This window comes from Megalops cyprinoides, chromosome 5, assembly GCF_013368585.1.
Source record: "Megalops cyprinoides isolate fMegCyp1 chromosome 5, fMegCyp1.pri, whole genome shotgun sequence".
Lineage (NCBI taxonomy): Eukaryota > Metazoa > Chordata > Actinopteri > Elopiformes > Megalopidae > Megalops > Megalops cyprinoides.
In genome coordinates this window covers 37179029-37204592 of record NC_050587.1, presented here as the reverse complement: position 1 = coordinate 37204592, position 25564 = coordinate 37179029, and the positions used below count along the sequence as shown (strand labels likewise).

Genomic DNA, 25564 nt, shown 5'->3' with positions numbered 1-25564 from the left:
ACTTTTTCAGTTTTGATGGAATCTCCATCCAGCAGGAAGCCTTGTACGGTGTCCATGGAAGGACATTTTTAATCTCCTTTTCGAGCTTTTCGGAGGACTTGGATCCACCGTAGAGTTACTTCAGAAGCCCAGCTATTTTTTGCATTATGTCATCCGTCTGCCTCCTGGTAATCCTGGCCTTTGACTGAGTGGAGAGAGAAGTGGAGGTCACCCCAACACAGATGGCTGCAAATCTGCAGACTCTCACCTCAGGAGAGGACGCGGACTGTGTGCTGTGGGTGACCTTGGCCTGTATCTGTAACACGTCACCCCAGACCAAACACAGAGGGAGGCCAGCTGAACTGGATGCCCGTACCTTATACACCGCTCCACTCTCACAACGCAGACCTGCGTACAGAACATAATCCAGGCTCTGACATATTAACACTCGTTTGCTCTCAGTTTGGGGTATAACAACAGCAGGTCGAAACAGAACTGCAAAGAACTGCTTTCTTCAAAATATCGTCAATCTTTTTCAAGCCCCTGACATATATGTTTGCCTGATGTCAGAGTAATAGAAAATATTTGAATGGGGTATTTCTGTTTCCAATGGCAACCTTTGGGTTAACGTTTTGATACCCTTCATCTTCTATGAGAAGACATCTTTTTGGAAGGGCTCCTGTCCTACATATGTATGTGTTTCTTAGGGAGAACAAAGAGAATCCCGGCAGCCGTCCCTGGACTCAATCAAAACCACCAACTCATCTTAAGGGAAAAAATGTAATATGGTGCTACATTAATCTGGGAGTTGTTTTGATTGAATAGTGCTCTTCCTCAAGATGACTTAGTGGCTTTGATTGAAAGCATGGACTGCCTACCCAGCACTGTTTTGCTGCTCACTAGGTTATGCTTGCTAAATATTTTCATGGCAAATGTGTTTCATTTTGACCCATAAGTTCTTGACCGCATAAACAGCCTGCTCGGCACAGGGTAGTGTAAGCCTCAAACAGACAGTGGGAGGCAAAGTATGAAAGTAGATGAATGAGTACCTCCCACTAAATTTGCTGAAGCCAGATGCAGCTCTCGTGTGGCCACACAGCTCCGTCGAGGTTCTCCCCAGAGTAGGGTCTTGCCGATCTTCATGATCTTTTATTTCAGGGGTGGGGGCTATGAGAGCGACCATAGAAGGGTCAGTAAAGGAAACCACACCTAACTGATACCAACTCGGACAAAGAGCGTGCAGGACTTTGTGAAGAATAATAGTACATAAAAGAGATGATAAAATTGATGGATAAAGCCCTCCTGTAAGAATACAGTTTCTCATGTATGTGCATCTGTATATGGACCACTGCCTTAGTTACTACGGCAAGTGGCTTCCGTACTTTTCCCTACTTATACGGGATAAGGTCGGCGTGTCTTCCTCAGTAGGTGGCGCTCTCTGAGGTGTCGGCTTGCAGCAGGACACTGGGTTGCCAGGAGTTTGTGTGCTGCTAGCATCAGCAGCTCTGACCCAAACTCACCCCAGCCAGGGGGGTTCCGCTTCAGCCGAAAACACTGCAGTGAGGTAGTGCAGACTCTACTGCAGACTCAAAAACCAGGGCAATTATGATTATTATTATTATAATTCATCCGAGTTATTTTTTTGTTGTCGTTGTTTATTTATTGCCGTGATATGGGAAGATCGGAAAATGGCGTTTGGGGGTGGGGGTTGGCTTTTCTACGGAACCCTGCCATCACTTCAATTGCCGGCTTTGAACTCGAATCCAGGGTGAAGGAGACCGGTCAGGGCTTCCAAACGAGACCTTCTCACGGATCCTGGAGCCCCCGCCGCGGTCTGCCACGAGGGCACTCCCCGAGACCGGGGTCTGGGGGGGTGGGGGGGGACAGGGAGGGGGGACCCTCACAATTCAGCTCGGTTGTTAGTATATCAGATGCAGGAGGCCCGGCCTCTGCGGATGTTGGCCTGTTTCGACACTTTGCCTAGTTTCTTCCTGCCTTAAGTGGCGTTTTGAAAACCAAACGCGTGTCAGCGGAGAGGCGCTCGCCAGCCTCCCCCCCATACCTCCCCTCCCCGCCTCTCCCACATGGCATTAATTACCCCTGTGCTGTAAATGGCCGACCCGTCCCCTGCTTGCTGTGTCTAAGGAGTGAGTGCCTCAGGTTGTTTGGTTGTAGTCTGCATTTACAAAACAACAGTAGGTGGTGGGGGAGGGCTGGGTGAGTTTTAGGGAGGTGGGTGGTGGTGGTGGTGGTGGTGGGGGTGGGGGTTGGGGGGGGGGGCTGTTGGGGGTTTGAGAGAGGGGTGTTTGTGTTTGCTTTTGAACATCAGAAACCGATGTTCTTTCCTGCTCCCAGCTGAGGTCTAAGTGAAAAATGGCTCCATTGGTGTTACACAATAGGAAACTCGCAATCATGCAGGGCTGCACGTTTCAGTCACTGCAGGGTTTTAAGCCTGCTTCAACCTGGAGTAAAACACAGTGTCAAATAGTGATGATGGCTTTGATTTTACCTGTTAAATTGATTCTTGGTCAACAGACGTTTTTTTGTTTCACTTTACTCAATAAGAGATAAATTAGCTTGGAAGCCTGAATCATTGTTTATGCAAAATGTCTGATCTTCATCTTAGCATAATGGCTGGTTGATTACTGCGCAACATGTTAAGTAATGTCAAGCATAGTAAGCACATCTGAATGATATGCTCCTGGATGACCTCAAAGAGAAAACACGTTCTTTCCTAGTAAAGTATTAAGAAGATAAGCTACACATTTGTATTCTTACTCTTATTCTTAAGGTTTTATTATTTTTATCGTTCCTCCATTTTATCTTGTTTCTTATTGAATGGATTCACTGTTATTATTATTCCTTGTTGTTATTGATGCTATTCAGCAGAAGACTCTTGTGGCATGCCAGTAAAGCATTCCTCCATTCCTTCGTTTTTTCTCATTTTAATCACATAAATATGATTGAATCCGAAGCCATGCATGAGAAGGGGTAGATTTATGATGATGTAAGCAGAACCTGATTGGATCACTTCCTCTCAGGATCTGAACTGTGCAGAAGTGGTATGGACAGTTCGTTGGAGTAACATTGTAGCCTGGTGGTGTTGTCTCTGGACTTACGTAAAAACGCTGGGGAGAGGGGCGGCCGACGCCCCCGTGTGGGAAGCTGAAATGGGAGGAATCTCCAAACGGGTGACCTTGTTGTTGTGTTTGAGTCTCACCTCCGGGCCCCGAGGCTTCCAGGAGCGACTGTGCTGTCAACAGATTCCCAGAAGAGATACTGCAAAGGACGCTGGGTAGTTCCCACTGTCAATCATCCGCAGTGCCTCTGTGTGAGCGCGGAGTCGCCGGTGTCCGGTTTCGCCAGGTTAGGACGAAGAGGTGAAACCGGGTGCCCTTGTGGGTCTTGATTTCCGGCCCTGCAGGTGTGGCTACCTGTAGCCTCAGCCTGAACCCGGCGGGGCACCGAAAGGCAGCCAATCAAACGCTGGTGTTTGAAGTAAACACAAATGAAGAGGTGACGGAGCAGCTGTCAGGGAGATGGAGTGAAGCTGTTTGCTGTGATGAGTTTACATGTGGTGGTTTTCCTTAAAAAAAAAAAAAGAACGGTGGAAAGGGAGATATTCTGCGTCTGGTTATGGGAAAGATCAAAGCTTATTGGCTTGCGAACGGCAGACTGTTTTCGCTGTGTTAACGTGCTTAGCGTGTTACACGGTCTCACCATATGTAACATATCAACACAACGCTCTGTTTGTCCTGGCAACTTCCTCATAGACTTAAATAACGCCAGGAATCTCCATATGGCAGTACTTTTAAGAGGAAAAAAAGAGCGAAGAAAACAAAATAAGCTGTCAGTATAAAAGGTAGCTTTTCCATAAAATCAGCTCAGAAAAAGAGGAAATGATTCAAAATGAATGGTTTTTTTTCTAGCGTTTCAGTAATGTCTTTTTCTGTGCATTCTTATGAACAATGGGCCTTACAAGCTGTGTAGGTGTGCAGGGTTGCTCTTGCTAAAGAACTGTGACGTCAGTTCTAACAAAAAAGAGCACATGAAAGATATTATTCAATAAATGGGCCACATTAATGGTAAAAAATATATTCAAGAAGATTGTAATATAATGCATTGCATTTGATCTTTTTGCCCACGCACCGAGTGGTTTCAGAAATGCCAAGGGAGCTGTCCAAAGTCATTTGGCTCCTCTCTACATTGCATTTTTTGCATAGCATTTGCTCCTCTCTGGAGACACTTGCATGGCACACACATCATCCATTTAGTACAGCTGGATATTTTACTGAAGCAATTTGGGCTAAGTATCTTTCCCAGGGGGCACAACTACCAAAGGGGGTAATCAAGGCAGCAGAATTTGGGTTACACCCCCTGCCCCTGAAAACTACACCCCTCTGCTGCTCTGGTGCGTGTTACACAGGCGGGCCTAACGAGTGTCCTCCACTGTTCCCAGACCTGCCAGACCAGGGTGTTTGACCTGTCTGATGGGGTGTCCCAGTATGCCTGGTTTCCTTGCCGAGAGGCTGATCAGCCTTCCTGGTACCCCCAGTACTGGCTCAAGGTAAAGGGGTGTGTGGGAGGGTTAGGGTCAGGGGGTGCATGGGGTCATTCAGTGAAATGATATACAAATATAAAATATATATTTAAAAAGTCAAATAGACACCTGTTTATGCATGTATCAAACAACTGGTCATATCCATGTTTACTATGTATTCATATCTGATGCATCTATTACACGTTATATTTTGTAATTTATGACATTCTAAAATATACGCACGGACTGATTTTTTGAGCGTGCCTGTGAAACTGATTTCCAAGTTGTGCGTTTTTGAAATATTCCTTAAAATAATGATTTTAACTACTGAGCTCACCATTGAGCGAGATGTGAAATATTGAACAGCAGGTGAACGCTATGCTGCTATCAAAGCCTTCTTACATCCATGAAGTGTTTGTGTTACTAAATACTGACATTAGTACGCGGCGGTACACACCACGTTGTGTTTTCTGCCTGTGTGTCGCGGTTCTTTTTGACCACGGTTGTGTTTGGTGCTGTGCTCCCAGGCGTACTTCTCCCACCCGATGGTTGCTGCTGCGGTCATCATTCACCTGGCCGCAGACGGGACCGGCTACATCGACCAGACCCAGTGCAACATCACCGTTCAGCTGGTGGATACCAAGGAGCAGCTGCACAGCCTAGGTCAGGGATTCCGCTGTGCTTTCCAGCTGTTTGGTTCACGCGGTCGTGTTACGGTCACAGCGAGGAAAATAAAAGAGTAATTTTGGCCAGAGTAACTGTCTAGCCCAAGAAGATGTCTCTCTGTGAATGTGTGGAATTAGTGGTGGTGTCATCATCATTATCATCATTATAATCGTCATCATCGTTCTTCTTTGTTTGTAGATTGTGATGGTGTTATTTTTGGTGTTTTATGTAGAGTGTATTTCATACAGCACATTGTCCACATTGTCTGTTGTGCATGTTGCCCACAGCTGGATGTTTAAGGCAGTTCAAGGCAAGGCACTTAGATTAAGCTTACAAGAGCAGAGCCACACAAGGGATTTGAACCTAGAGGTACAGTGTCCTAACTGTTACCCCACTCTGTTGACTCCCGCTCTCCCTCACCTCCTCTCAGGTGACTGGCGGCTGAGCTGCAGGAACAACCCCCTTGTGGTGCCGGTGGTCCACGACCTGAGCGTGGCCTTCTACCACACCAAGGCCATCCTGGTCACGTTTCGGTCCAATCTGGTGGCCATCTCCGGGGTGGGCCTCCGGTCCTTCCAGTACTTTGACCCCATCACCATCAGCGGGTGCCAGAGCAATGAGATCTACAACCCCATGGGCCAGAGGTGAGACCGCCCACCCACTTCCTTTCAGTGCCCCTCCCCTTCCCCTTCCCCGCCCACTAAACAGAGAGTGGGTGGGGCTTCTCCACCGGTTGATGCCCTGTCCTGCAGCAATCCAGATGCAGCTGGAGCCTTGCTCCGCCCTGTGCTTCTCTCTCTCTCTCCCTCTCTCCTTCTTTCTGTTTCTTTTTCTCTCTCCTTCCTCTGTCTCTCTCTTTCTCAATCCCTGCCTCCGTGCGTCTCCATGAGGAACTCATTCGGCACTGTAAGCGCACCGTCAGCCTGGCATGGCCGAGAGCGGGTGGGGAATTACGTAACATGGCGCGGTGCGAGGGCCGCGTGCCTAGGGGCACGAGTACCCACAATGCCTCTCTGAGGAACAGCCGAGGTCCCTGCAGTCTGCCCGTCTGAAGTCGGTCAGCGTCTGCCCACCCAAAAGCAAAGCTCTGCCCGCTACTCAGATACCAGTCAGGGCCCCCTGATTTTGCTGTCCTTTCCCTCCCTACCTGATTTAAGGCCCTGAACAGAGCTCTGAGGTAATCAGGAAAGCATTACCGCACCAGCAATAACAACAACAGTGACGGTACAAATCATAAGTGTCACGGATCCCAAGATTTTTCTGCTCGCAGTGCATCTGGCAGGGGAGAGGCGTTCGGTGTCAGATTGCCAAGCTCCTGCATGAGGTTTGGACCAAACTGAGACAGCAGACCCTGTTCCAGAACCGTCTCCAAGGCAACTTTGCTATTTCACAATTACCAGCTTGTTTTTTTTTCTCCTTTCCAATATATTTTCTTTGTCTTTAAAAACTGAACGCTGTCCTGAGCCACACATGTTTGGAACTTTCCCCCGCTCAACTCCTGTCTTACGAAGTTGCTGTTTTGTTTAACGGCACCAAAACAACTGGAGGGTATTCGGTAGCTGAGGCAGCACACCGCAGTTAGCGTTCGAACCCATGCGAATGAAAGAACGGGCATTTTCCGAAACTCTCCGGCATATGTCCTGCCCAATATTTAGTGCAGTGTTGTAACTGATCAATTCATGAATGAATGGGTCATCATTTTTAACTTCTCCACAGAGAGATGAAGGCATGTTAAGTATGATGTGTGAATTAGTGAAAGCAGCCCTATAAACAAAAATATCTCTCAGTCACAGACTGAATGCCTGACTGAGCCATTTCCAGAGTAATAGTAAAAAAGTAAAGGTTTTTTCTTTATTTTGGAGCGTGATGGGGTTCATGTAAGGGCTTAGAAAGTCACATCAAAATCCAACATATGAGTAAAACTAACGGTGTACAGTATGTCAGCATGTGGGCACATACACACTCAAACACTTATCCCCCCACGCATATACATACTCACAGGCAGACATGCATGCACCCCAACACACGCGCACACGAACACACAAATACATACACATACGTGCACGCACACACACACACACACACACACACACACACACACACACACACACACACACACACACACACACACACACACACACACACACACACACACGCACACACACACATACACACACACATACACACACACACACACACACACACACACACACACACACGCAGACACGCAGACACATGCCCCCCACACACACACACCAGAGTATTCCAGCTAAACCTCTTACTCTGCTATCTGCTGTGCTCAGTGAGAGAAAGTCTGTTGTGAAAACTCTGTTATAAATGTGTGCCTGGGGCTCGGAGGCATTCCAACCCCATGAAAATGTTCCTTTCACCATTGGCACTGTAATCATTGTCTAGACTACACCATTGTTGCCCAAACTCAACAATATTACTGTTGCTTCATTCATAAAAAAATAACTCGCATATTGTTTCAATATGGATGCCCATATGTTAATGATTCATTTAGATTATTGTTCAATGCCATATGTCTTGGAAGTTTGTGTGTGTGTGTGTGTGTGTGAGAGAGAGAGAGAAACAAAGGGGGAAGGAGAAGGAGAGAATTTCTATTTTCTATAAACATTCTGGGGTTTGAACTGAAATGAAAGAAAGAGTGAAAACAAAGTAGTGTGTTGTATGAAGAAATGACCTCTCTGAATACACTTCATGATCCTGCGTGACTTATCTGAAGATATAAAGATTTACTTTGATAGATACCACATTATTCAAATCGCTATAGATGTGTATGTCCTGCGTACCGACTCTCTGTCACGTTCCTCTCTCCAGCTGGTTTCCTTCCATCTTCCCTCTGAAACTCTTCCCCTCCTTGCTTCCATTTGTCTTCTCAGTCTTTTATAAATATTGTTTCCCTGCACATTTTTCATTTTTTTTAAACATCTGTTGTTTGTTGAGTTTCTTCTGAACTGATAGCTCCAACCTCCTGCATTCGGGCATCCTTCACTGTTTAAATCTCTGTTACCTGAAACTTCAGGCCTGTGCTCCTTCGGCGGTGTCTGTCTTCATCACCTTTTTATACGCCGTATAACTGCTATTATATGTCACTGAAGAAGAAAGGACGTGGATGCTTGCGTCTGCTGAGCAGCCCTGCCCAGCACGGCTCACAGAGCACACAGTGCACTTACCGCTCTGCGTTTACACAGTTGAGTGTTTGCTACAGTGTACTGTGTGTGCGAGGGCACCTACGCTGTGCCACACCTCAGACTTTAACCCGAAACCTTGTGGTTATGGGCCCAGGTCTTGAACAGCGCCTCCACTGTGTGACTACCCCTGAGCCATGCCTTTAATGCTTATATTACATCGCATTATTGTCATTTAGCAGACGCTCTTATCCAGAGCAACTTGCACAGAAAACATTACGTATTATCCATTTATACGGCTGGATATTTACTGAGGCAAATATGGGTTAAATACCTTGCCCAAGGGTACCATAGCGGTGCCCCAATGGGGAATCAAACCGGCAACCTTTTGGTTACAAGCCCTGCTTCTTGCCGCCGCACCCCACTGCAGTCCCACTAATGCTGCATCAGTTATGTTATATCATAACATGTGTATGGCGTGTTGGCGTGTTCCTGCAATGCAAAATCAGCAAGCAGAGGGAGGGAAGAAAGTGTCGGTGAGAAGCTTTTTCATTCCCGCGCGACACAGCAGCAGAGGCAAGCAGAGTGAAGCAAAGGCGGCACTTTGGAACCCGATGCGGTTATAAGCGCTTAGCAGAGCTTCAGCCACCCCGTAATCAGTCCTTAAAAAAAATACTCTGTCATTGAGGAGGTCAGGCTTGCCTTTCCAGAGAATTCCACACAAGGTCACAATGTGTGTTCACACTGTTGAAATGAGAATATATACAACACGGCAACACGGCATATTGTGACCTTCTGTGGAATCTCCTCAATCTGGCGATGCTGGAACCTGTCCTCAACAACACATGTAGTGATATTTATTCAGTTTGGACTGAACGTCGACAGTGTATTTTTTTAATAATGCAGTTATAAAAATGCTTCATGTATATATATATATATATATATATATATATATATATATATATTACATATAAAATGTTTTTATAATGCATTAATGCTTATTGTGCATTTTTAAGGTACCTGTATTCTGAAGTATGAGGCCATTTATGTGTGATGTGATCTTCACTGCATCTTGCCGACTGTCTTGTTTAACTTTATACTGAAGATCGTGAAAGCGTGAAAGCTTCATCTGCACTGTGTTCAAGATCTCGCACACAATGCAATGTGTCACATATACCCTCACTCCAAACAGTGTGTTTGATTTCAATACACCCCGTACTTAATGCAAGGATATTCTAGGATGACTTCCGTAGGCTGGACCGATGGCAGGCCCTGGAAGCTAGTACCAAACCAATCAGTCAATCAAATTTTATTTTGTCATAGCTAATGTCATTACACTCGAGATTGTCACAAAGCGCTGTACTATCCCATAGTGCATTTTCCAGAGGCAAATAAAAAAAAGCCAAAAGCCCAGGCCGACTGAGGAGTGGGGGGTGGCGAAAAAAAATCACGTGTTGTGTCAGGCCGTTAACGCGGCCCACCCCCCTGCAGACAGGCCGATGTTAAACTTAAACTCTGAATGCGTGACGCGCGGTAATGGCGGGTTCAGTTAAGGCGAGCTCGCCGGCGGCTGCGCGCCGTAGCGGGACTCGGCGATCGATGGGACGCTTCCAGGAAGGAGCGGAGGCTGCGGCCGCCCCGCATAAATCAGATGCACAAAGAACCCGCCGCTGCTGACTCGCACAAATCCACCCTCTCATCGGCACTCGGCCTTTGTGTGCGCTTTCTTTTTTTATTTACAATTATTTATATATTTCCTTTATATAAAAAATAAACTAAATCAAAATGGAAGCGATGGGTATTGTGGTATCTATTTAAAGCCTGCTCCGAGCCTCCGAGCCCCTGGAATGCTGAGGGCGGGTGATTTTTTTTACATTTTTCTTATAGGTTGTCTTCCAGTGCTATGTATGAGCTGGTTGCTTGGATCTTTGCCTTTTTGTCCTCAGCTGTCCTCCTGAAATGCATAATCTATATCCGCTCATGAAATCAGAATTTTAAACATACATTTAATATATGTCAGACTATGTTGTATATTCTTTATCAGTTATCATATCTTTCATGTATTTATTTGTAAGCATATTACAGTGTGGTATAGTATAGTATTTGCTATACAGTATGTACAACTGCATATACAAACAGAGTGATCATTGTAATCATATAAGCAGTATATTTCAACATGTATCTAATTACATTCATGTGTCATACAAAGGATGCTGACTTCCACAGGCTTGGCACCAGGTGCATTTGCTGATTGGATAATCACACAGCTGCTCTGCTTGAATCAGCAGAGTGTGTTTTCTGTGTGATTGTCACTTCTCTTGTCACTTGTGTGATTTCAATAAACTCCCTTTTCCCTTGTGCCACTGAGATCATGCAGCCAATCAGATCAATCATCCAACCATCAGTTGTGTCAGTTATCCAATCAGTAAGCTCGCAGGGCATCCAGGCTGAAGGGTCGGATTTTGTTGTCAGGCATACAGGCTGTAGTGAATTATATGTTTCGAGTTCGCTGTTTTGTAGCATATTGACATATTTACATTGACATGAGAGTGACCCCCCCCTCCCTGTTTTGGTTAAATCCCCCCCCAGCTGCGTCCATTACTCCTGCGAGGCCTTGGACTGCCAGGAGCCACAGGTGCGCAACGCAGAGGTCAGGTGCAGCGGGCCGGGGTACTTCAACGGGGTCCGCTGCACCATCACCTGCGACCGCGGCTACGTGCTGCAGATCCATCGCGACGATGACATCATCAAGACACAGGTACCGCATCGCCTCCCTTCCTGCTGGCAGACGTGCATATGCACACGGCGGTGAGCAGGCAGGGTGTAACGGTGAAAGTGTGGTCAGCACCCCCCCCCCTTAATCAGAATCTGAACATTTAATGCAGAACACATGAGAAAATAACCCAGGACCACAGACTTACCCACCTGAACTTGCACATCGTGACCCCCAGAGAGAACTCTCATTGGTCAATTCCACTTACACACACACGCACACACACACACACACACACACACACACACGCACACACACATGCACACAGACACACGCACACACACACAGACACACACACACAGACACACAGACACACACACACACACACACACACACACACACACACACACACACACACAGACACACAGACACACACATACACCACTGTGTTCCTGTGTGTTGGGGGGTTATGTAATAGCTCTATGCTGGGGGCCGGGGGGCACTGGGTTCAGTGCAGTTATGTAAGGTGAGGAGGCTTTTCATAATGCAGACAGGGTTTTACTTCAGCTGGCAGGAAACTCAGACAGGTTCAGCAATGTTTGGCATCCCTCTAAACAAACGGGATTTGCTAATAAAAAGGAGAGAGAGAGAGAGAGAGAGAGCGAGTCAGAGAGAGAGAGAGAGAGAGAGAGCGAGTCAGAGAGAGAGAGAGAGAGAGAGAGAGCGAGTCAGAGAGAGAGAGAGAGAGAGTCAGAGAGAGAGAGAGAGAGAGAGCAAGTCAGAGAGAGAGAGAGAGAGAGCGAGTCAGAGAGAGAGAGAGAGAGAGAGAGTCAGAGAGAGAGAGAGAGAGAGAGAGAGAGTCAGAGAGAGAGAGAGTGAAAGAAAGAACACTTTGTGTAGTAAGTTGTTCAGTTTTCATATTGTATGTATTCAATTTCTCACTCACTTGAAACTTAACATTTTTAAAAATGGGCCTGCAATAAATGGCAGCCTGCATTCAGCTGTGTTAATGTATTTCTTTTTAATTTGTTAATGTATTAGTTTACATTATTCTGAGAAAAAAAAAATGTAATTTTGATTGCAGGGATTTTCTTTCTGGGGCTTGTCCGGCTTGGACCCCATGCACTGCATCTAACAGCTTTTTCTCTGTTTGAACAGAAGCTGCACATTTATCATTTTTTTGCACATAAAGCATGAAACAAAAAGCTATCATACTGTTTGTCGGGCTCAAGTCCAGGGCTAAAAAGGGCTAAATGGCAAAACAGCATCACAACTGAATCAGCATCGCAGAAAATGATATGAAATAAAGAGATCTTGCGCAGGACTGAGGGAGGGTGTCAGAACGTGCTTTCAGAGACGGAGAGCAGGAAGGCATGCCGCCTTAGTCTGTGGCACAGGAAATCCTCTGGTTCTATAAAAGAGTTCCAGCGGTTCCATGTTTTCAGTTTTCACCACTATTCTTTACTGCCTTCAAATGTATCATTTCAATACACTGCAGTTGTTTTACTTGTTTATAATATCTGATAGAATTGAAATATTACATATTTTCATATCCGGTGTTGTTTGTACCTTTTTTCCCTTCTCTCGTCCTAAACTTGAAATCAGGAGTGTCCTCTAATAGAGTAACTGCAGCGTAGGCCATTATCTAAAATATGTGTAACAGCTGTAACTAAGGTAGAATGTGTGCTTCAGGAAGCCCCAGAAAGGATGTAGCTCTCAGTGCTACCTATAGAGGTACAGCTACAGGTAAAGGCGTGTGGCATGCCCCACCAACCTGTAACCTGGCAGATGGTATAGCTGCCCCTCCTTTTGTTCTGAAGTGCCCCAGGAATGCAGTCTTTGCCACGCTATTAAATCCAGTTTGAAGAGCCCTGAGCCAATAAAGAAGGGAACAGGAGGAAAACACGGGGCCCTGCTGTTGTTCTGAAGAGGGAGGAGCAGTCATGTTTCTCAGGTGGTGTCCCTGACTCCTCGTCCTTTCACTAGGCTGTGGGCCCCACCTCTTCTCAGGCAAGTCCACTTCCTCTCAGAAGCCTCAGCGATGGGAGGGAAAAAAAGAGAGAGAGAGAGGGAAAAATAGAGAGGACTGGAATTTTCTCCTCCTGTCCTGAAACAAGTGCAGAGAGATCAGTGCCTTCTCTTCTACACTGTCCATGGGCAACCTGATGAACTACAGTAGCAGGAGCAAAAAAAAAAACAAAAACTGCAATGCAATTTATTTTGATTATCATGTTGGTATCTCATTTGGTTATCAAAGCAATTGGCCTGTTCACAACTTGGTTCCATTGGTTACTGGAACTTCTTATCTGTCTTTTCTTCTTCCCCGGTGTTATAGAAAAAAAATCTTTTGAAGATATTTCATCTTTGAAAAATATGTTCTTCAATAATAAAATACATCTTCAAGAGAGGAAATACACATTCTAATTGTAATATAATTATTCTTGAAATGAGAGAGCTATAATTGTGGTCACACTTAATATGGGTGATTTATGATTATGTATGATTAAGATGTTGATAAGTAGGAAAGCACCGTGTAACTGCTATGCAAATATACATTATTATGTAACGTGTGCAATTACATCAAAGGTTAGAATTGGGTTAGGGTTTCCGGCTGCAGGGTTGGGGTTTTCTTGCACTGGATTCAGTGCACTCTTCCACTTGTAATTAAGCAAGCTCCATCTTGCCTAATGACTATCCACAGCAGCTGTGGGCTGTTTTTGGACTGTAGAAGAACAACAGGTTCTTCACCAACCTTGGTGTCCTGCTTTCCTCGTTGGAGTCACACAGAGAGAGATAGCAACAGCAATTTCGCTCAGTCACACAAACAAATTTGCCATTGCTGTGTCTGGGAAGCTGTTGGATACGGGTATCAATTTAAATTTGCAGAGGAGACAAAGATTTTATCCACTGTAATCTGAAACAGAGTGCCGTGTTCAGTGTATGGGTCAAGTGGTGTGCTGAGAATGTCGACGTGATTTGCACTTGTGTACAAAATAAACCATGCAAGCAAGCACGCGAGAAGGCATGTGTGCACGCACACACACACGCACGCACGCGCGCACACACGCACGCACATACGCACGCAGACACACAGGCACGTACACAAATAGTGTTTTCCAGAAGATGGATTGGCACTACAGAGACTTCAGTGTCCCGGACTGGACAATAAAGCTTCATGTAATGCATTCTTGACAGTTGGCATGCGCAAATGTTGCAAGGCATGAATCCCGCCTCTGTCTGCCAAACAGGAAACACAGCAAATTTCTCCCACAATATCTTAAACCCTGGGAAATGCCATGACACAGCAAATATTAACGGTGACAGATTTCTAAAAGGCATCATTTTGCCTGTTTTTTTTTTTTTTGTTTTGTTTTTACTCTTTTCATTAGAAGTAATTGCATTTTATGCTGTGCCCTCCTGTTAGATGCGATTTTCCCACACATGCATGTTCCAGCTTATTCTGTATTTTGACAATTACCATACCAGTGCAGTACATTAGAATGCTAACGATAACAACAGTGGCACTGTAGCATAGTGGTGAAGAGCAGGGCTCATAAACAAGAGGTTGCTGGTTTGATTCCCTGATGGGGCACTGCTGCTATACCTTTGCAAGGTACTCAATGTGGAATTGCCTCAGTAATTATCCAGCTGTATAAATGGCTAAATTAAAAATTGTAACCTGCGTAAGGTGCTTTGGATAAGACCGTCTGCTAAATGAGAGTAATTTAACGATGCACAGCTCTCAGGTAGGTGATTTGTCCATCCAATGGTGGCATCCATGTGCTAGCTGTGAATTGTTTGAGAGTTGTTTTGAGTGTGGTAGGCTAAGAATAACCAGTGTAGCTGGAGGGGTATTTCAGTCCTGGTAGCATCAGAGCCTAAGCTGGCCTCTGAGCTCTGTCCTCTCACATACTGACACACTGACTGCTGCCTTGTGGGTCAATATGGTTGCCCTGAGCAGACCTGAGAATGAATCCTAACAGTGAACACTGTTAAGGCTGAGGTGTTTGATGTTGTGTCAGAAATATTGGTTTTTCTTAAGTTTGGGTCCCCTCCACGGTGATAACCATGTATCAATGTGTGCTTACATTGTAGTTACATTGTAGTTACACAGTCATACAGCTTACTTGGGCTACATGCAGTGTAATGAGTTATAAGTGTTGTAATTGGGACGAATGTTTATAAATGCGCTGTATTATATTTAAAAGCCATGAGGCAAAACACTTTTAGAATCAACAGTGGTGGGTGGTTAGGGGTAAAAACATTTGTAAACGGTTAAAAGAGTCCTTTTTTGTCCATGTCTACAAGAAATAAGCAACGAAGGAAATGAGACAGTCCAGCATATGGCTGGAAAGAGGTCGGACCTTGGAAGCAGATAGCCAGACAACAGCTGTGCATATTACAGTGCAGTATCTCCCCCATACCCAGAATTCCTCTGAATGGAAGTGATTATAAGATCAAAGCAGAGGACCGTTAGAAACTCAAGTTGATTCAAGTTGAAAATGTGATACTGTTGGTGCATTGTGTTACCCCCTATCCCCTCTCACCCACCCCCACCACCCAAAGGATATGGAAAGGAACTGATCTTTTTTCTTTTTATGTATGAGAGCAGAGATGGGTGAAGTATGTAATACATCTTTAATTCACTGTAGCATGCTTTTCGTGTCGGTATGGATGGAGAACAACACAAGAAATGCATGTTTAATTCAAGACATTCACCCCCTGCAGTGTCGGCGGAGGTTTTCCGCCAGACCTCTAAATCACATTACAGTGACCCAAAACAGGGCTGCTTCCAATAAAAGTAGGAGAAAAAAAAAACGAGGGGAAAAAGAAGGGAACTATTAAAAAAAAAAGGGAGCAGTTTCTGACTGTGTCTGGACTGCCTTTTATATACTGTTCCCTGCCGTTCTGCTGCGTTTCTGGGGTTCTGCGTTTCCTCCGAGGATGTAATACATTAATAAGGCTTTGAATTCCACAATTCCACCTTGTCTGCCTCCAGTGAGGGTAATAGATTTGTCTGTCTGGCATCAGAGGAGGTCTTTCCATGGAACACATAAGTTATAAAACGCTCAAGCGCCCTCCACATAGAATTACGTCTCACCCTACCCTGGGGTGTTTTTTTTTTCTGCACAGTGGCAAGTCGTAAACTAATGAAAACATTCTGTATTTACCCTCAAATTTGTCAGTTTTGCAAATTTTGTAACTAGATGATTCCTTCGTTTAGTGGCAAGAGGCAGTGGAAGAGCACCTCATTGCTCCCTGAAAAAAATAAAAGAGCTCATAGCTCTAAAATTGTATCATTCAACTGGTACAATTTACACAGAAATTTTTATCTCAGGGCTAAACTATTAATGGTGACATTCCAAATCAGAATAGCATGGCACTGTCACTTATGACATTGACACAGCACAGGCTGTAGCAGCCAATATCACCTGGCATAAGGGTTTATGAAGTGCTTACATAGCACATATGAAGGTTATTAAAAGTACATAAGTTATGAAATCTTATGTAGGGCACTGTTGCAATGTTACTGTCACTGATGGATTGACGGGTGGAATTTGAGAAAGCTAGTGCCAATATTGATTCAAAAACAAGTGAGAGAAGCAGAGGTAGCAGAGAGGACCTGAGAGAGAGAGAGTGTGTGTGTGTGTGTGTGTGAGAGAGAGAGAGAGAGAGAGCAAGAGAGTGAGAGATTGAGAGAATGGGAGAATTATTGGGACTGTGAGAACATTGTGAGAACACTGAACCTATGGGAGATTGAAAGACAAAGAGAGAACATACAGATGGATGGATGTATAAGGAGACAGACAGACAGACAGACAGACAGAGACAGGCAGGCAGACAGACAGACAGACAGACAGACAGACAGACAGACAGGCAGGCAGGCAGGCAGGCAGGCAGGCAGGCAGGCAGGCAGACAGACAGGCAGGCAGACAGGCAGCGTGAGAGAGAGGAACACAGAGTGAGCGTGCTGTGCGTCTCCCCTTCCTTTGCAGTCGGACTCCACCGTCACCATCACGTGCGCCGACGGCAAGTGGAACAAGCAGGTGTCGTGCGAGCCGGTAGACTGCGGCATACCGGACAAGTACCACGCTCACCCCGCCCTCTTCCACTTCCCCGAGGGAACCACCTACGGCAAGAGGTGCACCTTCCAGTGCAAGGAGCCTGCTCAGCTCGTAGGTGAGGGGGCGGTCCCGAACCCAGGGAGGGGGCATGACTGGCTGTCTCCTGCTGATGTGCGGGCGAGTTTGGCATTTCCTGTTGCCATTGTACGCTGCAATAAAAAAGAACCTGATGCCTCAGCACACGGTTAATTATTTGCATTTAAACCCCCAGTGAAATTGTTTTTTTTTTTTACACTAATAAACATTGCATATTTCCCCCAAATGAACAGCTTACAGACGGCCGCATACCTGGATACCCTCCAGATTCGGTCTTAATGCAGAAACGCGGGACATTTTTTAGGGAATTGGTCTTGGCTGCAGGTTGGAGTTCCCTGAGCAAGGTGGTTAACCTGAATTTCTCCAGTTAAAATCCATCAGCGTAAATGGACGTGCAAAACTCAGTGCGCGCAGTCTGCACCCGCCACGGGGGTGTCTTGCCGAGCGAACATGCAGTGATTCATTAGCGGTTGGCCGGTGGTGACAGGCGAGGGCGGCGCTTTCTGCGCGGGGATCTGCGAACGCTTACATGGTGAAAAAGAGAACGTGTGTGGAGTCAGCTGTGAGCAGAGGTGGTTTCTCTGAGAGCTAACAGTAATCAGGGCCATGTGTCGGTGGGCTCATTTTCTGTGGTGTGTCTGTCTCCCTTTGCCCCCCCGTCCCCCCAGGCACGAACAACACCCTGACGTGCATGGAGGACGGGCTGTGGTCCTTCCCCGAGGCCCTTTGTGAGCTCCGGTGCCCCGCCCCCCCGCCTGTCCCCAACGCCGTGCTGCAGACCAAACGCTGCAACGCCACGGGGTTAAAGGTCGGCTCCCTCTGCAAGTACAAGTGCCAGCCGGGCTACCACGTTGCCAACAAACCCAAGAGGTGCGAGGCGGGGCGCCCCCTACTGTCCGCACCGCGGAATGTGTCACTGTTTTTTACATCGCATGTGTGATCCCATGTTTCTAAAGTTGGCAAATGCCTCACTGAGATGAAAAAAAATGTGAAAATGCTGGATAGTATATACAGAATATATTTAAAAAATATCAGTCATTGCCTTTGTGATGTGAATATATTGTTGCATATAGTTTAGTATTGAAATGCATTCTGCAAAATAGACATAAAATTGGATGTATTAACATAAATCATATATCTGACTATATGTTTATATATGTTCCTTTTTTGGGAGGGGTACTTTTTGGGGTGGTGTTTGAAGAGTGGGTGGTCATTTCCCCGCAAAAGACTAAGCAACTTGAATTTAGTCCAATGGGAGGCACTTTTTCTCTGATTAATTTTTCATTGGGCTTAAAACCACCCTAGTGCAATTGTTGAACTTGTGAAGTGATGAAGACATAAGCAAAAACATCAAAAATGAAAATACATTTTAAAAAGTGCATAAATCATTCATATTGGAGTGCTTCCCATTGGACTAATTTCAGACTCCTAAGCATATTCCTCCATGTCTCTCTCTGTCTATATAACAGTAATGTTCTCCACAGTGTAGCAGTGAAGCCCACATTGTGTCTCCATACAGGCTTAAAGCTCATCTTCAGTTTAAAACTGATCCCCTGTAATGACTCCTCCTGGTTTATAGCTGACCCCCCCTAAAGTCCCCCTGGTTTAATGCCAACCCCCTTAATTTCTCCCCTGATTTAAAGCTGACCCCCTGAAGTCCTCCCAGTACAAAGGTGACCCCCCCCCCCCCCCCAAGTTTAAAGGTGGCTCCCTTACTCACCCCCTGGTTTAAGTCTGACCCTCCTAATATCCCTCCTTGTTTAAAGCTGACCCCATTAATGCCCTCACTGGTTTAGAGCTACCCCGCCCCCACCCCCCCCCGAAAAAAAAACAAAAAACGACCCGGTTTAGAGCTGACCCCCCTAAAGTTGCCCCCGTTTAAGGCTAACTTCCCTAATGTCCCCCCTTGTTGAAAGCTGACCCCCACCTAAAGTCCCCCCCCAAGTTTAAAGCTGACCCCATCTAGTCCCCCTCTTACGCCCGTCCCTCTGCTCTGCCTCCAGACGGGCGTTTAAGCGGCAGTGCACGGAGGACGGCAGCTGGCTGGAGGGCTCGTGCCAGCCGGTGACCTGTGACCCCCCTCCCGCCATCTTCCACGGCGTGTACCACTGCACCAACGGCTTCCGCTTCGACAGCGAGTGCTGGATCGACTGCGGCGGCGTTGGCGGTGGCGGTGTTAGCGGCGGCGGCGGCGTCAGCGGCGGGGACCACACGGCGAGGCCACACGCTCCATGCAGGCAGGTGTGTCTCTCCCCTTGTCCCTCATCCTCAAGGACAGGGGCGGCAGTGTAGCGTGATGGTTAAGGAGCAGGACTCGTAACTGAAAGGTTGCCAGTTCGATTCCCCACAGGGCACTACTGCTGTACCCTTGGGCGAAGTACCTAACCCTCAATTCCTTCAGTAAATATCCAGCTGTATAAATGGATAACATTGTCTCTGCCTGTTCTCTGTCTTGCATCCTTTTTTTCCCTGAATATTCATCCATAGTCTTTCTCTCTCTGTCTCTGATTTTTTCCCCATGTTCACTCTCTCTTCTCTTGTTTTCTTCCTCTTTGTCTCCCATTCACTTGTCTTTGAATATTCATTCATATTCTTTCTTCCTTTCTCTATCTCTCTCTTTTTCCATGTCTTCCTCATGTTTTCTCTCTCCCTTTTCGCTGTCTTTGTCTCACTGTCTTTCCTTAAGTCCAACAGAGTGATGATAAATGCTAATGGTGCCGCTCCCAGCCCTGCACTTGCTAACTCAACAGCCATTACCAGTCTGATTTATAAGCTCTCTCTGTGTCCACCAGAATTCCCTGGGTTTTGCTGACTCATACAACCACCTTTGGTGTCCTTTTAGTCCCATTGAGCTTGATTGAGGGTTCACTGTGTAAGCTAGTGTGGATAAAAGCATCTGCCAAATGACAGTAATGTTCAGTTAGCGCTGGCAATCAGGCACTGTTTAACGCTTTTAACCGTTTAACTGGCGCTCTAATACTGTGTCAGCTGTTTAACAGTTGAAGGTGTGAGCATGGGCAAGTGTCACCCTATGACTGGATATTAGCATTACCGTGGATATTGATGTTAACAGAGATGTGTGGTTTCAGGGCCCCTCTGCCAACGTGATCCGATGCAAGAAGGATGGGACATGGACCGGGTCCTTCCAGATGTGCCCTCAGGTGAAGGGGCGGTGTTCCCTCCCTCGAAACCTGAACCCCAACGTCCGGGTCATCTGCAAGAAAGGACACGAAATAGGTCTGCATGTCGGTAGCGGGGGATCCATGTTCATAGATGGAAACACTTCACGGATTAAGACACGTGAGCAATGCTGATTGGCTAGGCTAGACCATGTGACCCGTTCTTTTCTTTGCCTGGTTTTCCTGTAGGCGCAGAGTGCGAGCTCTCTTGTAAGGACAGGAATAACAATGTCGTCATTCTGCCTAGCAACATGACCTCTGATCTCCTAAAGACACAGCACTGGATGAACCCACCCAAAATCAAGGTTTGTACACTTTTTATGTTTCATGTGTGTTCAAGGTGTGTCTTTTATAGTTACATATGTACTATAGCTCTGTTGTGTGAAGGAATAGATCAATACCTTCTGCTAGCTAACTAAATGAAGTGTGGTGACATGGTATTTTGGTAAAGCCATTGGAATGAGGGACAGTACGCTCATTTCAAGTTTGTGAATGCTTTCATTTGAATCTTTGGAAAAGAAAAGGTCCAACTATTTCCATAGGGATTTATGTCTTTCTTAAGGGAGGAGAAATTGCAGAAAAAAATAAAATTAAAAAAAAAAATCCTGGGAAAGAGTTAAGCTTTCATAAATATGACCTGATATTTGACGAGTGCTGGATATGTCCAAACAAGAACTTTCACAGGATTCCAGTGACTGAAGCTCCCTTAGTTGCCCTGGGAAAGCTTGAAAGTGGTTCCAGGCACCTTCTGACACCTGAATGTAAAAAAAAAAAAAAGAGTTGTTTTGGTAAAAGAGCGATGCCGTTTAGAGAAAGGCTCAAAGCAAACCAGTTTTTCACTAAAATTAAGGAAAGTTCCAGTAACAGCCAAAGGAAACCAACGCGAGGACAGAAGGAAGGGAAAGCACACGACTACACTGGTTAAATGCAATAATTTGTCTATTATCAGTGTCAGCCATATACCCGCCTTTGCAATTACCCCCCAATGGAAAAAGAGGGTACAATTACAATAATCACTGAACTCATGTGAACCACAGCACTGAGGAAGCCAAGTTGTAAAAGTTTAAAAAAAAAACAACAAAAAAAAGCCTAAAGCGTTCTTTGTAATTACTATAATTTTTAAAATAACCCTGTTACAAGTAATGATAACTTTTGGATTCAAGTGTACACGTCAAAAATGTTTTATTGATACCACAGTGATGGCTCTATTGGCAGCATGCTGATTCTTTTAAGACCTGTTCGTTTGAACGTTTAAGACTGTTCATAGTTTCCCTTGCCGTTCTCCATCAACCTACACATCTGCTGCAGGCAATAAGAGCACGAAACTAGTTTTTTTACTTTCCCCAAAAAGTCAAGAAGTATTTGAAAGCAGCTCCTGAGTGGTTCAGTTGGTAAGGGAGTTCCTCTTGAGTGCACCCTGGGTTCGAGGGAGTGGCTAAATAAATTGGAATTCTGCCACTGTGGATGGATAGGTCAGTTGGGGTTTCCTCATTTCACCGTTCTTAGGAATCATTGGGAGTATTCATTCAGCTTGGATGGATGCACTTCTGTTCTTTCATGCCGCAAGTCGCTCTGGATAAGAGTGTCTGTCTGCTAAATGCATGTAATGTAATGCATGCAATCATGTGAATCATCAGCTGCCTGCAAGCTCGTCAGACGCTGTCAGTGGAGTAGTGCCCATCCCCCAGTTGACGCTAGCTTTACTGTGGTCCACTGCATGTGTGAATTGTAGAGCAAGTGTATTGGAGGATAGCGTTCGTCTAGCTTTGGTGCTTGATTTCAGAGATTGTCCTGGCGAGAAGACCTGGTGATTTCAAACAGGGTTGCAAAAAAGAGGGGAAAAAAGGCATGAAAAGAGGAGCATTTAAAAAGCAGCCCCAGGGAAGGTGTTCACTGGGATGCACCAGTCACCCCGTCCTTACTGGGCTCACACGTAAATGCTTTTTTTAAGTCCAAACAAGCTCTTTCCCTGGGTTTTGAGTGTTGATAAAGCCACCCTGGGTGCTCCGTGAAATCGCTGGCTCACGCCGAGCGTGAGGAGACTCTCAGCGTGGATCAGCCCATGCCGAGTCAGCAATCCCTGTCAGGAAATGAAGGGATAAATATGTAAACTGCCGAACCGATTGGTGATTTATTTTCCAAGGTAACTCTAGCCAAGCAGCAGAGGAAAAGGAGAGGAAATCGATGGGGATGGGGGGGGGGGGGATGTAGGGGTGAGGGGTGGGCGGGGGGATTTGCGGAATGTTCCAGAGGGTCGAGGCGAAATTGATTGGAGTCCTAATCGCTATTTGCTGGCAGCCTGCAAGTCCTTGCTTTGGCGGTAGGTGCAGATGCAATCCGAGGCACCTGTTCCTCCAGGCTGCACTGCAAAGAGACCTCCCGTTTTTGGGCGGGGGAGGGGCGGGGAGGCAGAATAGAAGAGAGAATGGAATGTTCATTTCTCTGATTCACTTTCTCAATTTGTTTGGACAGAGTAGAACAGAAAGAAGCTTGAGTTTTGTCTGCCCCAAGTGCTCTAGCCTCTTCACACTGCTCAAAGACACATGTGCATGTGTGTGCGTGAGTGCGTGCATGTGTGTGCGTGAGTGCGTGCATGTGTGTGCGTGAGTGCGTGCATGCATGCGTGCGTGTGTATGTGTCTGTATATGCCCTGCAATGGACTAATATCCCATTCAGTCTACCGTATTCCCCTTTTGTCTCCTGCATGGCCCTACTGAAAGACATTTCCAGCACAGGGACCCTTGGATAAGGGTTTATCCAGGGGCACGAATATTGCCTCAAAACTTAGCCTGTGTATGATTCACTTAAAGTCACTTGCGGTGTTAAAGGGTGGACGATTGGTGGGCGTTACCAAATGGTGATGCCGTTGGTAAACATTGGTGAAATACAGAATAAAGAGGCGCCTGAATTCCTTCATTTTACATTGATGAAGAACAGATCTGTAGAACCGTAATAAAGATGGTCTCCGCTGTTGGATCCATGTATGTACATAGGCATCACTCTGTCCCAGTGAGAGCAGCATGTAGCACCCGTCTGTTGGTATGTGTCACTCTCTCAGGTGATCTCTCATTGCCATTTCGTTTCTCTCGTATTGATTTGCTGGTGGGGAATTAATTGAAAAATGTAGATTGCAGTGCGTCGAATGTGACTGGGACTCTCGCGCTGTGACTTCATGGAGAGGTGGTTGTGGCCTGACTCTGTGTTCGGCTGCGGGGTGTCAATAGGGGCTTGTTTACTTTCCCCATCCATCAGTTTTGGGGATGCATTTGGGTACCCCAGCTCACACGCACCTCGCCCCCCTTCCTGATTCCTGAGAATGCTCACGGTACGCCGCATCTTCGGAAAGACCCAGCTTGTTTCAAAAGGACGCTAATAAAAAGCCACTTTGGGCCTCGGTCCAACTGAACACTTTCCCTGGGTTCGTGTTTCAAGCTCCTGTTGTGTCAGGGGAAAAAAAACAAAAACAAAATGATCCCAGTACAGGTAACCTCAGAGGTCGATGCGCTAGACGCCAGGACAGCCTCAGACGGCACAGGGTTTCAGAGGGACTGTGAGGGACAAGTTAGGCAAAGTTTAGCTTAGTCTAGCTTAGGGTTTAGCCTTTGTGTAAGCAGTGTAGCATAGTGGTTAAAGAGTAGGACTTATAACTGAAAGGTTGCCGGTTCAATTCCCCCTTGGGGCACTGCTGCTGTGCCTTTTGGCACGGTAGTTAACCCACAAAAGCCTCAGTAGATATCCAGCTGTATAAATGGATAACATTGGAAAAAAAAAAAACTGTAACTGATGTAAGTCGCTCTGGATAAGTATACCTGCTAAATGCCAATAATGTAATGTAAACAACTGGCCTTATGTGTCTTGTGGATGTGCGTGGACACATAAGTCTCTGAGAGCAGGGGTCTCATCCCCACACACCACCCTGCAGCTCTGGGACACGGTGTACAGCCACTGCTTCAATAGGCCCGTGTGTTCTTCTCCATTTCACGCGTATGAATCGTTAAAAATTATAGACGGCACGCAGCACGTCCTGTGGAAATCCTTCATGTAGGCGCTACATTTCCTGAGGCCACTGTCTCTCTCCCCGCGAATAAACACCCCGACCGGGTCCAAAGCTGTCCACCCGAGCGGCATGTCAATTCACAGCGCCGTTCAGGGCGCGCAGGCTTGGAAAGAATGAATCCCAGCCAGGTTGGACCCTTAATGCCTTTACTGTTACATTCAGGTCTCTGTTTATGGCCTCGGATGTGTTGAGGTGATGTGGACACCTCGTGTTTATCAATCAAAATTGGCACTCAATATATTTCACGTGTACATAAGTAAAATTTATTGCACAGTATACTGTATGGCTTAAACTGCATATGTGAAGATGGTGATTGATAGCATATTCAAAGCAGTATACTCTTATGTATTCAAATATATGCATTGTATTTTTCTGTTTTAACATGTATTGACATATATTACGCAAAGACAGACTCTTGTCTTCTCCGCAGATGGAGACGTTGGTTTTACAAGAGGGACAGAACATTCGAACAGTATTAGATTTTTAATTGATTTTCTAACCATTTAATGCTTGGTGAAAGAAACAGTGTTGCGCAGGGTGCAGGCATGAGGTATTTTCTCTTTAGTTTTCATTTTGCAAGCCAGCAAAGCTGCGTGGAAGAGGAAAAGAAGGGAGAGGTGGTGGGTGCTTTTCTGCTCTCCTCTCCCTGTGAGAATTCCTTTCATCGCTGGTCTGAGGAGACGTCTCTCACACGTGACTGCCCGTGATATCAGAGATGCCATGTTAACATAGGGCAGCCGGAGCATGTGCCAGGTGTAGGCCTGGGCAAAGTCTTTAAGACGTATCACAGATATGGGATCATTAGAAACAGGGAAAAGTGACATTGATGATATATAAATGGTTTCTGTAATAATCATTATTGGATGTGGAAGCATGCTGGCAATGGTAATGATGTTGATGACGATAACACTAATGATAATACTCACAACAATGATGGTGATGGTGATGATGATAAATTGCTGGGTCTCCACAAAGAGTATTGTTTGTGCAGTGATGATAAAGGTAGAAGTGATGACATGGATCGTAGTGATGATGATGATGATGATGATGATGATGATGATGGTGGCAGCAGTGTAGCATAGTAGTAGGGTGCAGGGCTAGTAACTAAAAGGTTGCC

At 45.9% G+C, this 25564-nt stretch overlaps 1 protein-coding gene across 1 annotated transcript in view; it reads left to right on the top strand.

The window, feature by feature from the left end:
- Positions 1 to 25564, top strand: part of LOC118778007 (pappalysin-1-like) — a 73664-nt gene that overhangs the window by 39022 nt on the left and 9078 nt on the right. Inside the window, exons 11-19 of the mRNA XM_036529306.1 lie at positions 4439 to 4546; positions 5047 to 5182; positions 5616 to 5829; positions 10927 to 11095; positions 17047 to 17230; positions 17880 to 18081; positions 19215 to 19452; positions 20301 to 20448; positions 20580 to 20695. Of these exons, the coding sequence (XP_036385199.1) occupies positions 4439 to 4546; positions 5047 to 5182; positions 5616 to 5829; positions 10927 to 11095; positions 17047 to 17230; positions 17880 to 18081; positions 19215 to 19452; positions 20301 to 20448; positions 20580 to 20695 (1515 nt within the window). The remainder of the gene's footprint in view (positions 1 to 4438; positions 4547 to 5046; positions 5183 to 5615; positions 5830 to 10926; positions 11096 to 17046; positions 17231 to 17879; positions 18082 to 19214; positions 19453 to 20300; positions 20449 to 20579; positions 20696 to 25564) is intronic.